Source organism: Lontra canadensis, unplaced genomic scaffold (assembly GCF_010015895.1).
Source record: "Lontra canadensis isolate GAN:19392208 unplaced genomic scaffold, GSC_riverotter_1.0 scaffold124, whole genome shotgun sequence".
Lineage (NCBI taxonomy): Eukaryota > Metazoa > Chordata > Mammalia > Carnivora > Mustelidae > Lontra > Lontra canadensis.
Window position 1 is genome coordinate 3,086,315 of NW_022631118.1, and position 13,058 is coordinate 3,099,372.

Here is a 13,058-nt window from a genome sequence, read left to right on the forward strand (position 1 = left end):
AATCCTATCACTCCATCTGAGGCACAGGAGTTGAATTAAAGCATTTATTTCCAGGAGGGCCACGGATAACATATTAAACTCAAGACTGATTCTGAAATCTCATTTCTTCCAAGAAGTCTTTCCTGATTCAATGAAGAAGTGGTGATAATGAACATTATCTTCCTATTCATTGCCAACACCACCCCCAGCTCCTAAATCCATTCTTTTGTCTATGCATAGAGGAAATAACCCTTATCAGATATTACATTTGTTTAATTGGTAACTGTGTGCTTGTGACTTAATCTAAGTTTCCAAGGAGGCAGGGGTTAGAAGCCAAGCCCAGTACCTTGAGCAGACAGGGACTGCTGGAGATAAAGTGGAGTAGGGTAGGGTGAGCTCCCAGGGACCTAACTAGTGCCTGGGAACTGGCTGCCATTTTAGTCTTGCTGTCCCAGGACTCTGGGATTTTGCCGAGGGCCTTCCTGGCATCGCTGTGGTGTCTGTGTAACTCTCCCACATGCTGGAAAGATAAGGCCTCACATGCCTTGGTGCCATGCCAGGGCGTGGGTTGCAGCAGGACAGAGGTTGTTAGGCAGAGCTGGCATCAGCTTGCTGGTGATGCTGGAGAGGCTTGGGAGCTCAGGCAGGTATCCAGAGGCAGAACAGGAATCCAAGCTGGCCAAGGTGGGCAGGCAGGACTTAAAGGTCAGATGGGGTGATGGAGAGAATCAGAGAAGGCAAGAAAGGTCTGAGGGGTTTGTCTTGACAGTCAAAGCAAGCTGAAAAACTAAAAAATGGCAAGGACAGCAAGGTACAGTGAAACATGCAATGGGGCAGGAAGTGACCTACCTGGTTGCTGTCCTAGTGCAGTCCCAATTCCAGGCATGATCTGGTAACCTATGCTTTCCTTTGCTTCTCTAGCCTCTGTATCCTCATATGTAAAATGAGTTGTCTGGTCTAGAGACTCTCTAAAGTCTCTCAATAATAAAATCTTCAGGGTTCAAGAGTCCCTGAATCGTACTTTTCAGTTTTAGAGGAGGCTCTCAAGATCTATAGTCACCAGCCATGTCACAGATGGGAGTGACTCAGAAATTCCAACATTTTCCAGCATTTCAAAAATAATGAAATTCTGCCCCTGACAACAAAAGAATCACAATATATGATCACTTAAACTGCAGTTTGATAATGAAGTTTGGGAGGAAATATAATAAAATGATCTTCCTTTATGGTAAAAATTTTGAAGAACTGATCAAATTCACTCCTTTCATTTTATATATGAAGAAAATGAGGCCTGGAGAGGAGAAATCATTTGCTCAAGGACACCTAGCGAGTTCAAGGCAGAACAAGAACCCGAAGACTCTAACCCAGTTTTCTAACAACCCAGTTCTAAGTTTCTACTCCTCCCCCCACACTCCCCTGTCCCCACTGGCTCTTGTACCAACATCCCTTATTGAGAATAGGACCTAGGGTTTTGAAAAATGTTCTAACTTTCCTTTTTCTGATAAATAGAAGGCAAGTTTGATCTGGCAACTTTTCCTTCTAGCAGTTCCAGATATCAGTGGTTTCAAGTGTAAACTAACCCAAGTAGCACTACAGGGAAGATGCTGGATTACCCCTGCTGCCAGTGCACTGGAGGTGTGTGGGTGGGTGTGTGTTTGAATGGATTGAGCAGAAAAGTCCTATGTGTTTCCTACAGGAAGATCATGGTCTCTGCAGAGTCTGAAAGGCAGCAGGAGGAGTTATAGTTTGGAAATAAAGGGGCCTGGCTATGATCCCACTTCAACTATTATGTGACGTTGGGCAAGTGATCTCTCTGGGCTTCAGTTTCTTCACTTATAAAATGTGGGGGCAGGGAACTCCAGGGGGTGCTAGATGTTTGCCTGAGGCTTTTCAGCCCTCAGACTGTAAGTATGTGTATCTCACCTCTTCGTAGAGTTGTTCTGGATTCTCCTAGGTAAAGGATCCAGAATTCTGTTCTTAGATGAGTAGTAAGTCCTAGAGAGTCTAGGTCTGTCTATCCTGCATACCATGAGCATCAATATCTTCCTAAAGAATAGCTTTATTCATGACCCCTGCTCCAGTTCTTATGACTCCATACTGTCTGCAGAAAACAGCTACCATTCCTTTCTTAGACTTGGAACTTTCAAGACTTGTCCCCATGTTACCTACCTAGCTTTATCAATTGTCATCTCTAGAGATGCATGCATTTAAAGTTAGAGATCTAAATTTCAATCCGAGCTTCACCTCTTTGTAGTTCTGTGACTTCAGGCAACTATTCTACCATCTCTGAGCCTCATATGTAAAATAAAGATGATAAAATACCTAGTTCATCAATTTGATATGGGAAATGAATGAAATACTGTAAAATTGTATAGATACTGAATGAATGTTAGTGCATTCTCCCTCCCTTCCCCAACTAATGCATAAGTTCTTTTATTTTTTTTTGGCTGCTTTATTTTTTTAATTTAATTTTATTAAATTTTAAAAATAATGATTAAAAATTTATTTTTTTAATTTAATTTTATTTTATTTTCAGTGTTTTCAAAATTCATTGTTTATGTACCACACCCAGTGCATATGTTCTTTAAAAACAAGAATTGTACACCTTTTATATCCTCGGTGTTTTGTTCAAAGTCCCCAACAGAGCAAATGCTCAGTAAATATTTGTTTGATAGATTGATGTTTGTCTAAAGCAGTGTCTAGATAAGCTGAATCATTTGCTTCTCTTTTGCAGTTTGCCCAGCTGGTGGCCATCTACAAGACATTGGGAGGAGAAAAGTTCCCACTCATTGAGCAGACATACTACCCCAACCATAAAGAGATGGTAGGTGATTGAGTGGGGACTTTAGTTCCTCTGCTGCTTACATTCTGAGCCACATGGGGATTATGGGGCCCTAAAGAGGGCCTCAGCATTTCAACCCCAGACATTCTGTTGGGATTGAACTGTGGGGCTAGAGCAGCTGAATTTTAGTCGATAACCCCTTGTTTCCAAAGTCTGGAGACCAAATAGTTAAGAGTAGAAATATGGGCATTTTATCAAGTTGAGAAACTAATAAATCTGTGTATAAACAATCAGAAGATCCTACTGTTTTGGGTTCTAGCCCTGGCCCTGCCACATATCAATGGACTAGTTAGATTCCTTGTGTGTGAGTTTCTCAATAGGAAAGTTCAATGGCATAATTATTCCTGACCAGGATATCTAATATGGTACTTATAAAACGTAAGTGAGATTAGGTGATAGCCTTCTGGAAAAGTGTGAAGCACAACTCAGATGTAAGATGTTGTTCCTATAATTATTCACCAGCCCCTTCCATTCCTCTGGCTTCCTCAAGATTGAGATAAGACTGGGTTAACACTATGCCTTCTCTGAGGCCATGCTAGGATGTCCGAAGGAACAGAGAGATGGCATGGTTGGTGGTGAGGAGGCTACAACTAATGTTTTTTTCTTTATGACCACCTCTAGCTCAACTCTCTTCTTCCTGTCTGTCCCTACATTCTCTGCCCCAGGCCTGCATGGTCAATTGGTGATCCTGCTTAACCCACCAATGGAGACTTTCTGCCATAGCATTCCAGTGTTGTAATGTGGGACAGAGATCCCTACTCCAATAAGGATCTCCATTGGAACCATTTCTGTGAATCAAGAACCTTCATTTGGCATATTGGTCATGACCCTGCTTATTAGCAAACCACACACAAAAGATTAATAGTAAACTTGAGCCTTGAAAAGAACTACCTTATTCATCTTTGCCAGGGAGAGGCTCTGGAACTTTAAGCCCTCATCCTTCATAAACCCTTGAGATGAACATAAGAGCTTTCTCTTTCAGGGCAAGCCAGGAAGCCTTGCAGAATCTAAGGAACCCTAAGGGGCTGTGCTTAGAGTTCTACCACTAATACACAGTGGTGGAGGGGAGTGAACTTTAGGGCAGACAGGGGGCAAAGCTGGCTTTTTTCATGCCATAAAGTCTAGCAGGGCTGACCAGTGAGAACAGTTGTAACAGTTGCAAAATATGTTCCCCACCTACCCTCTTTTTCCCCCAAGTGTCTTTGTGTTATTTCTCTCATGTCCTCTGTCCTGAAATTGACCCTTGAGAAAGGACCTCCTAAGATCTCTCTGAGGTGTCAAAAGCTAAAGGGGAATTTCATCTCTACAAGAGAAAGGCTTTTTTGGCTTAAAAAAAAAATTCTGAATTAGGAATAAAGACTTTAGTAATCTAGTAGAGAAGGACTTTCTTAAAGAAATCGAGGAGAAGCTTTATGGACATCAGTTGAGGACATTAAAGATAGTTGACCTGGAGAGACAATACCTAAGTCTATTCTTGTCCAAAGAGGTATGTTAACTGGACCAGATTCTCTGCTAGGAATGGTATAGAGGAGATTATAGCATGTAGAATGAGGTTAAGCCATTGCAGGTCTCACAGTGAGTGACTGTATTCCCCCAAGTGTCTCCCCAAACAGAAAAAAGTATATGAAAGGATTAGGATGCATAGGGACATGAGTAAAGGACATACAGCCGTAGTGGGTTGTTCATTTCATTCCTCCAAATCAACTTGTGTCTGATTCTGTCAGCCCACCTTCTGGTATTGTACATCACAGTGCTACATTATCTCCTATGTATAATAATCACCATTTCTCCCCTATCAGATCAGTTAAGGGAATAGTTCTGGCTTTCTCCTGGGGAGAGAAGGGAACAGTTCTGGCTTTCGAAAACAAACTAAGCCAAAATCAAAACTTTCAGTAACAGATTTCTGTTACTAGCTAGCCTAAAAGGGTTTGGGACACAGGGGAGATGGGCTGAAGGCTGGCTAGAAAAGTGATGTTATTTTCTGTGGCCCTTGACAGGTGCCAGGCTGGCATTTGGATTCAAGCTGTAACATGCCCCATCCCTATCCTAAAACTAGCCAGACCATCCACTCGGTACTTTCCATTGGCTGGCAGTGATGAGGCGGATGGTGATAGCCAGAGCTCCACAGGGAAGGAGAAATGGCTTGGGCTTCAGGATGCTTGAAGGAGTGTGATGGTCACTGGCCCCTATTAGGGCTGTATGATGTCAACAAACTCCTTCCTGAGGGGCAGGCGGCCCTGGTACCAGCTGCAGGTGCCATCAGCATGCTTCATGCAGACATAATGCTGGGCCTGGTACCCATAGAGCTTCCGTTCCAACAGCCAGTCTGTCCAGAGGCACTCGTTGGGAGCTGAGATGGTACAGGGCACTGTATAGCAGGTGGTAATCTAGAGTCATAGCCACACAACATCAACGTGAGTATGGTGTCCTTTTTCCATTATTGCCTTTCAGACTCCTACATTTCATTACAACCCAGCTCAAATGCCCCTGACTCCTGAAGCCTTTCCTAGTCCCTAAACTTCCTTCTGAGTTCCCTTTCCCCATCTCCTAACATACAGTATTGCCTCTCAAATGATATCTCTGGAGTCAGACAGGCCTGAGGTCATTGGTCCATCACTGACCCTGAGCAGATCACTTCTTACAGCATTGATTTCTTCACCTTAAAATGGAAATCTTAACTCTTCATAAATTTGTTATAAAGACTAAATTAAATAGTTTAAGGAAATACATCATTACAGGGCCTGGCAAAAAGTAGACTCTCTCTAAACGGTAGCTATGTTATCTCATTCTTTATATGATAGCCACCTTCCCAGCCAAAAATGTAAGTACTTTGAGATCATGAACTATGGGCCATGTTGCTTTTCCATCCCCCACTTAATACAGTGCCTGATCCATGGCAGATTTCAAATATAGTACAATAAGTGAATAAATGCATGCACAAAGGAAAGAATATGGCTGCAAGTCTCAAGACCCTTCCCTCAGCCCCAAAAGACCTTGCAAATGGATATTCCCTTACTTGGCAGCCACAGTTCAGATGGTAGTGGTGATTCAGACTTTCTCTCTGCAAAAAGGACAGGTTCTCCCAAGGTTCGATGTAGTTGCACAGATGGATGAAGACTTTTCCATCACTGAGGACCTGACCTTCAGGGGTAATGGAGGAAAACCTAGCATGAGGAATTTGCTCACGGAGCTCCAGGAGCCCAGGTCCGCAAAGAGACCAGAACTACAATTTCTTCAATGGCTTCTTGGTGGCAGTGGTGACATAGGGCTCAGTGAAAGAACCAGAAAAACCTTTATAATTTTTATATCAAAGATATCAACAGATTATTTTTGTATGAGAGAGTTGTGGGATGAAGGTCTTTTCCTTTAGTGGTGTAGAGAGAAAAACATGGACTTTAAAGTCAGACTGTTGACACAACTGCCTTCTTTTCTCTCATTTACAGCCATGTGACCTTAAGAAAGTCACATAACTTCTCAGCTCAAAGTATGAAAGTAGTAAGTTGTTGTCAGGATTAAATGAGAGAATGTCTGTAAAGTTCCCAGCACAGCTTGGGCCCACAGAAGTTTCCATAAATAATAGGTCCCTTACTTTTTCCAACCCTTCCAGTATCTACCTAGCCTGGTGTCCTGCCCCGTTGATACCTATCTTGGTGAGTCTCTCCTCTTCCCCATAGGAAAGTGTCCCCTCTTTACTTATCAAAGTCTTTCCTAGCTTCCAAAGGCCCTTTTCAGTACCACAGTGTCCTCAGAGCCGTCTCTGACCCCCTAGCCCACACCTCTCTTAGAACCTTAGTCACTCAATTATTCACTGAGCAACTACTACGACTTGGTACCCAGAAATCCAGAAATAAATATGACAGAATCTCTTCCCCAAGGAGCTTAATAACCAGTAGGGCAGATAGGTAAGTAGGCAAAAATTATACTGTTGTGTGATTATGTATAAGATGCAGTATAAGAATGAACAAGGCACAATTATCTCCATCTGTGGAAGGGGTGTGGGGCAAGGAAGGTGTCTCAGAGGAGCTGATGCTTGTATTGGTCTTTGAAAGGGTGGATCGGAGTTCCCCTGTGAGACAAATGAGGGAAAGGACTTCTGGACATAGGGACTACCCTGTGGAGGGTGGAGCGGCACAGCCCAGCAGAACACCTTCTGCAACTGCAAGTAGTTGAGTTCAGCTTTGGGGGATATGAAGAGTTGGGAGCTGTTATCCACACTTGGCTGAAGATAAAGCTGGTGAGGTCAGCAGTGTTCTGGTCACAGGGGCTTTCAACATTAGACAAAAGAGCTTATGCCTTCTCCTAAAGAGCAGGGCACCACTGATGACTGCTCAGTAGACTTGTATTTTTTCATTTATCCCCACCCTCAGTTAGACTTGATGTTTTTGAGGGCAAAGAACATATCTCCTCCTCCCCTTATGCACCACAGTGCTGGCAGAGGGCTAGGTACACAGAGGGAATGAGGTAGCCTTGTCTGCTAATCCTGGGACATGAAGGGCTCAGTGACATGCCCTGCTTCTGTCTCTCCCAACCATAGGCTCCCAGATCAACACAATTCTACATCCTTAGGTCTGGCAAGCCCCTACCAGTGTGACTTCTAATAGCTATGATTTCTCAAGAGCCAAGCTTGGACTGTGAGCTTTTTGAGGACTGTGGCTTGTCACTGAGTCTCCACCCTCCTGCACAAGGCCTGGCAGTGAGTAGGTGGTCGTTACTGCTGAATGGATGGACAGATAGTGGAAATTCCTTCTGTTATCCCCACCTGCTGTGTGGGTTTTTTTGTTTTTGTTTTTTTTTTCCTTGCCTTCTTTCCAAATATTTTTCTTCCTTTAGGGGCAATTTAGGTCCCACTTACAGAGTGAAGCTTCCCTAATTGTTTACAATCACACACTTACCTCTTGTCCCTGAACTTCAAAATAATTTAGTATTGCATTCATTCACTTATGTAGTCATAATCTTGTGTGGTTTCCTAACTGTCCTGTCCCAATCAATGGAGTATGGAGGCCTGCCTGGGCCCAAGTTCATAGAGACTTGTTAGACTTGTTAGACTGAAGTCTCCTGTTAGGGCCTGTGCTTTACTATACCCCCCAGTAGATGACCTGTGATGTGATTTAGCAGAGTCTCATTATGAGCCAATATCATGACCCAATGTAGCTATCTAAAGTTAATGCCACTGTGACTATAATATGTGTGTTGGAGGCAAGGTTAACATGCACAATCCTCATTTACTCTGTGAATCAAGACATCACCTGTGGTGCAGTGTCCAGTTTAGGGGCCTGTGCTAGGGGAGAGACAGGCTCTATCCCATTTGATAAGGTGGCCAGGCTAGGAAGGGGTCTGGGAACCAAGGGCAGCAGACCTAGAGCTAGAGTGCCTATGTTTATGGTCCTTGGGCCTCTGAAGGATCATCATGGGCAGAGGGCAGAACTGAACCCACAAGGGGCAGTTTCAGTGGAGAGGATTTTTGGTTCAAGATATCAAACTTACATCAATTAAAACTGTTTAAAAATGGGACCAGCTGCCTGAGCCTGGAAGTGCAGCCTGTCCTTAAAGTAGTGAAGCAGTGGCCAAGATCACTGTAATGAAGACTCTAGCATTGAAAGGAAGGTTACCACAGCTCCTCCCAACTCAGAGGCTGGCTCTTAGGAACACAGCTCTGTTTTCTGCCCAAGAAAATGCCACCTAGCTCAGCTTGCTGCCCAAGGACAGCCCTGGCTCCTTCTTCACTGCTTTCCTTAGGACGGAGACTATTAGGGTTGCTTGTTGATCTTCAACTTACCAGTCAAAAGATATTGCTTCTGACTGTTAGCTTCTAGTTTCACACCACAGAGGGAGGAATCAAAAGGTGTATAGATATACTGAACATCTTTGAGTTTCTCAAACCCTTTAAACATCTGAAAGGCAATTACAAAAAAAAAAAAGCAGTGTTGGGTCAGTGAGTATACTTTATATCTTAACAGGAAAAACTCATTTCTCAATCTAAAAGAAATTAAGCAAAAGTCTAGTTCAGGATTTGGTACACACAGATGGCCCAACTGGGTCATTTCTATCTTTAGAAAAATCTAAACCTTAGTTTATTTGGGTGAGAATACCTCTAATAGCCCCATGGATGGACACTAAGGCCTGTGGGCCCTGCTCGCAAATGTCAGCCACTTCCACTTCAGCGTCAATACCCCAGGATCAATGAACTAGGTTACCTGCCTACCAGCCCCCCTCCCAGTACACAGACCCCACTCCTCCCAACAGCCCAAGGAATTCGATGCCCTGTCCTGTTCCCCATGTACCTTTATCTGTTTGATTTCATACCGGATCATTTTTTGAGTGTCAGCAGGGTCTGTGCTAGCAGGAACTACCTTCTCACTGGAGATTTTGGCCCGAATGGCTGCATAAGAAGAGAAAAGAGGGGACCTTCAGCCACCTGTGGGAGGAGTTCATCTGGGATCTGGATGACCTGGACCCCTGGAGAATTTTATAGGGAAATTCTGTGTTTAGGTCTTGCTGGATTGTGAGGGGAAACGTGTGTAAAAGTGGGGACCTGGAAACTCATCCTCCACAATTGCTCGAAGTTTCAAACTCCTCAGGTGTACTGGATCCTATAATCTCTATACTTTACCTGCTTGTTTTGAGAGTCTAATTCTCCATAGCTAGACTGCAGTGGGTTGGAGGTGGGCATCAGGGTAGAGGAAGGAGGGAGGAACCCCTTGAGGACAGTCAGTTTGCAATCATCTACCTATATAGCCTGAGGCTTCAAGAGAGCCTACCCAAAGCTGATATTGGTAAATGTTTATTGAATTAATACATATATTCTGACCCTATACAGAGGTAGTTTGTCTCTTGCCATTTGGATGTTAATCAAAAACTGGTTATAAAATTCTTTCTATGTGCTTGGCCCAACAGTAGGTACTAGGTCCATAAACATGATTAAGATAAGGTCCCCCATCCTGCAGAACTCTTGGTTTAGTAGAGAGAATACACTTATAAAGAATAACAGCACAGTATACGGGGAGTACAAAAATTTTTGTTAGAGATACCATGGAAGCACCAAGAAGTCAGGAAGTCTTCATAGAAGAAAAGATACCTGAATAAGACCTTGAAGGATGAATAGGAGTCTGCCAGAAATTTAAGGGGAAGGGGAAGGTGCATTTCAGGCTGAGGAAAGATCAAGAACAACAGGTGTTTTGGGGGGGGCGGTACATGGAGTAAACATCAGTTATAGGCTTGGACACAGTGGGATGTTTATAATGAAAGCCCAGTCCTCTGGCTCCTGTCCACCCCCCCCCATCCAGTAGTTCAGAATATCCAACCCCTGGATAACTCCCCATGACTTGTTGTTTAAGTCCATAATTGCAGTAGGCAGAGGTGAGGGGGTCGCTATGGGGGTTCCTTTCATTTCCTTGCAAGTCAGTCAGGCTTTGCACTTGCAAGGTTGCCATGACACCAGCCCTGCCCAACCCATCACACCCAGTCGGAGGTAACTGGTGCAGCATTTGATCTCCCTTTCCTTCCAGACTCCAGGTCTACAGCTCACCTCAGCCCCATAGCAAACCCACACAACCACCCCCTGCTCTGGTCCTCTCCAGCCTCTGGACTCACCAAGCGCCGAGTGGCAGACGTGCTGCTGGGGGTGTGCAGGGGCACAGCTGCATGCCTCAACCATACCCGGTGGCCGCAGCAGTACCAGCAGCTGCAGCAACAGCGCCCAGCTTGGCGCGGTCCGGGGGCTCCAGGGCATGACACTGCAAAGCCCTGACTGTGCCTGTGGGGACTGTCTGACCAAACCGGCCCTCCGGGGCTCATCCAGAACGTGTCGTACCCCTCAACCCAGGCTTTTTGAGGTGGACCTAGGGCCAATCCCGCCCAGATGGGCTCCTCCCTCCTTTGGCTGTAGGCCACCCACGGCTGCAGGACCCGCAGCCCTCCTGACTGGCAGGCTCAGTAAAAGGAAGAGGGAAGCCAGGAGAGAGGCCCCTAGTCTGTTTCCCTGCCTAAGCAATCAAGCCTTATAGAAGCAGAGGGAAAGCACTGGGAAAGAGGATGGTGTCAAGGCAGAAGGACAAGTGCAACAAAGATAAAGGCATGAGGGCAGAAAGATCGATAGGCTGTGATTCACACTGAAAGAACAAGAGTGAGGAGAGGCACAAACAGAAAGTGAGACAGCAGAGTCAGAGAGAGGCAGACAGAATTACAACAGGCAAAAGAGACAGTGACAGAGAGGACGGACCCCTTGCTGAGCTCCACACTGGGAATGAGACAAGCTACTCAGGGCTTCTTTCAGCTGCAGGAAGTGTTTTCAATGCCCTATTTATGAGGCTCCAAAGCAACAGCAAACAGTAATGGAATAGGACAGAGAAAGTTGGGGTGTGTGTGTGTGTCTTGGCGCTGACAGCTGGGGGGTGGGGAGAGATGTCAGAGAAAGCAGCCTGTGGTTTAGAAACTCTTTCCCATATCCAGAGCCTCAGACTCTGCAGATGGCTGAGGACAGTGCTCTTGGTGGGGGCTCAAAGCACAGGATATCCCATCACTTAGGGCAAACCTTCAAAGCCCTCTCCAGATCCTAGGCCACACTGGTTCCTATCTCTTATCATTATTCACTGGACTGACTATACCTTGTCATAGAAGGTAGGACAGCTCAGAAAGTAAAGAAGCAAGGCACATGGGGTCACTGCAACCAGAGCCTTGTCTGCTCTGTTTGACAGAGCATAGTGCTCCAAGTCTCCAAAAACAAAGAAACCCATGAGATTATTGTAGGATATTTCCACACAGTGCTGGACTAGAAGGTAGAAGGCTAGGTCCTGATTCTGTCACAGGTAGCATTGCAATTTTTGCCTCTCTGGGCCTCACTTTCTTGTCCGTTAAATAGGCTTGAACTACTTGTTTCGAAGGCCCTTTGGTGCTCTTTGTCCCAGCTTCAACTGGCCTCAGCCAGGAATATTGAAATCCTCAGGTCAGGTATTCCCAGCATCTGGTCACACCTCAGATTCCCATGGGAATCTGACTTTTTATCAGAGTTAACTTCAATTTTTTCAAAAGACATCTCATTTTGATGTGGTAGTGATGTTTGAAAAGAAGGAAATTGAAAGAGAGCGGAGTCTGATTTAGAAAGATGAGATTTGGTGACCAAGTTGATTCTTCATATAATACCCAAACCAAGATAGAGCCTGATGTATTTATTATTGGACAGACCCCAAAAAGCATCCAGTCCAGTCTCTTCATTTGGCAAATGTGAACACAAAGGCTCAGTGAGGTAAAGTGACTTACAAAAAGCTAATGGCAGAGAAGACTAGAATGCAAGTCTCCTGACATAACAGTGTAGTGCTTCGTCCACTCCACCATAGTACTTCCTCCATCGCCACTTTGTAACCACTTGAAACCCTGCCTTTGGAAGGTAGTTCTTTTAAGTTTCTATTGTCCCTCCGTTAAAATATGGCTACCTCAGGATAGAGTTTACACTCTTTTTTTTTTCTCTGTAATTTTTAAAAAAATTTTTTAATTTTTTATAAACATATAATATATTTTTATCCCCAGGGGTACAGGTCTGTGAATCGCCAGGTTTACACACTTCACAGCACTAACCATAGCACATACCCTCCCCAATGTCCATAACCCCACCCCCCATCTCCCAACCCCCTTCCCCCCAGCAACCCTCAGTTTGTTTGTGAGATTAAGAGTCACTTATGGTTTGTCTCCCTCCCAATCCCTAGAGTTTACACTCTTAATAGTGTCTTTGCATGTTGAATTCTTGTCAGCTCTCTTCCAAACCCCAAACTGGGCCGAAAGAGGCCTTAGCATCCTAAGCTGTGTTTGGTGTTGAGTTTGAGGTGTTGGTGAGCAGTGACAACATTGTGAAAGTGAGGGAGAAAATCCAGGTTCAGTGTAGGAAGCTGGATGTTTGAAGGGGAAGGAGAGGGTACTAAAAGGTACATGACAAAGGGGACATTAAAATTCCGAAGATACATTTCTTTTTAAATTCAGGTTTACTAAGATACAATTTTCATACAAGAAAATTCACCCTTTCAAAGATGCTTTTTCTTTCTTTCCTTTTCCTTTCCCTTTCCTTTCCTTTTCCCTTACCCTTCCCTTTCCCTTTCTCCTCTCCTCTCCTCTCCTCTCCCCTCCCCTCCCCTCCTCTCCTCTCCCTTCCTTTCCCCTCCCCTCCCCTCTCCTCTCCTCTCCTCTCCTCTTCTTGCCTTGCCTTGCCTTGCCTTTTCTTTGGCTAAGGACTGGTCCTGCCCAGGATTTG

General features: G+C 44.7%; 2 protein-coding genes across 5 annotated transcripts in view; one reads left to right on the forward strand and one right to left on the reverse strand.

The window, feature by feature from the left end:
- SYN2 (synapsin II) overlaps positions 1-13,058 on the forward strand; it is a 211,673-nt gene that overhangs the window by 168,001 nt on the left and 30,614 nt on the right. For both annotated transcript variants that reach the window (XM_032841678.1, XM_032841676.1), the window contains exon 5: positions 2,714-2,803. In XM_032841678.1, coding sequence (XP_032697569.1) covers positions 2,714-2,803 — 90 coding nt within the window. The remainder of the gene's footprint in view (positions 1-2,713; positions 2,804-13,058) is intronic.
- Positions 31-10,601, reverse strand: TIMP4 (TIMP metallopeptidase inhibitor 4). Of its 3 annotated transcripts, XM_032841679.1 has the most exons (5): positions 10,412-10,601; positions 9,103-9,200; positions 8,598-8,712; positions 5,838-5,962; positions 3,886-5,208 (listed from the first exon to the last, which is right to left on the reverse strand). In XM_032841679.1, exons 1-5 carry the CDS (start codon positions 10,548-10,550, stop codon positions 5,011-5,013), a joined length of 675 nt encoding a protein of 224 aa, XP_032697570.1. In that variant the 5' UTR covers positions 10,551-10,601; the 3' UTR covers positions 3,886-5,010. The 3 variants fall into 3 exon arrangements, with proteins under 3 accessions (XP_032697572.1, XP_032697570.1, XP_032697571.1); XM_032841681.1 differs by lacking the exons at positions 3,886-5,208; positions 5,838-5,962 and adding an exon at positions 31-677; XM_032841680.1 differs by lacking the exon at positions 10,412-10,601 and having other exon boundaries at positions 9,125-9,172.

Coding starts and splice junctions, on each gene's coding strand:
- TIMP4 (XM_032841679.1), bottom strand. CDS start 10,550: ATGCCCTGGAGCCCCCGGACCGCGCCAAGCTGGGCGCTGTTGCTGCAG. Junction 5,963..8,597: donor GAAGCAATATCTTTTGACTG/GTAAGTTGAAGA, acceptor TTACCCCTGAAG/GTCAGGTCCTCAGTGATGGA. Junction 5,209..5,837: donor ATCTGAACTGTGGCTGCCAA/GTAAGGGAATAT, acceptor CTATGACTCTAG/ATTACCACCTGCTATACAGT.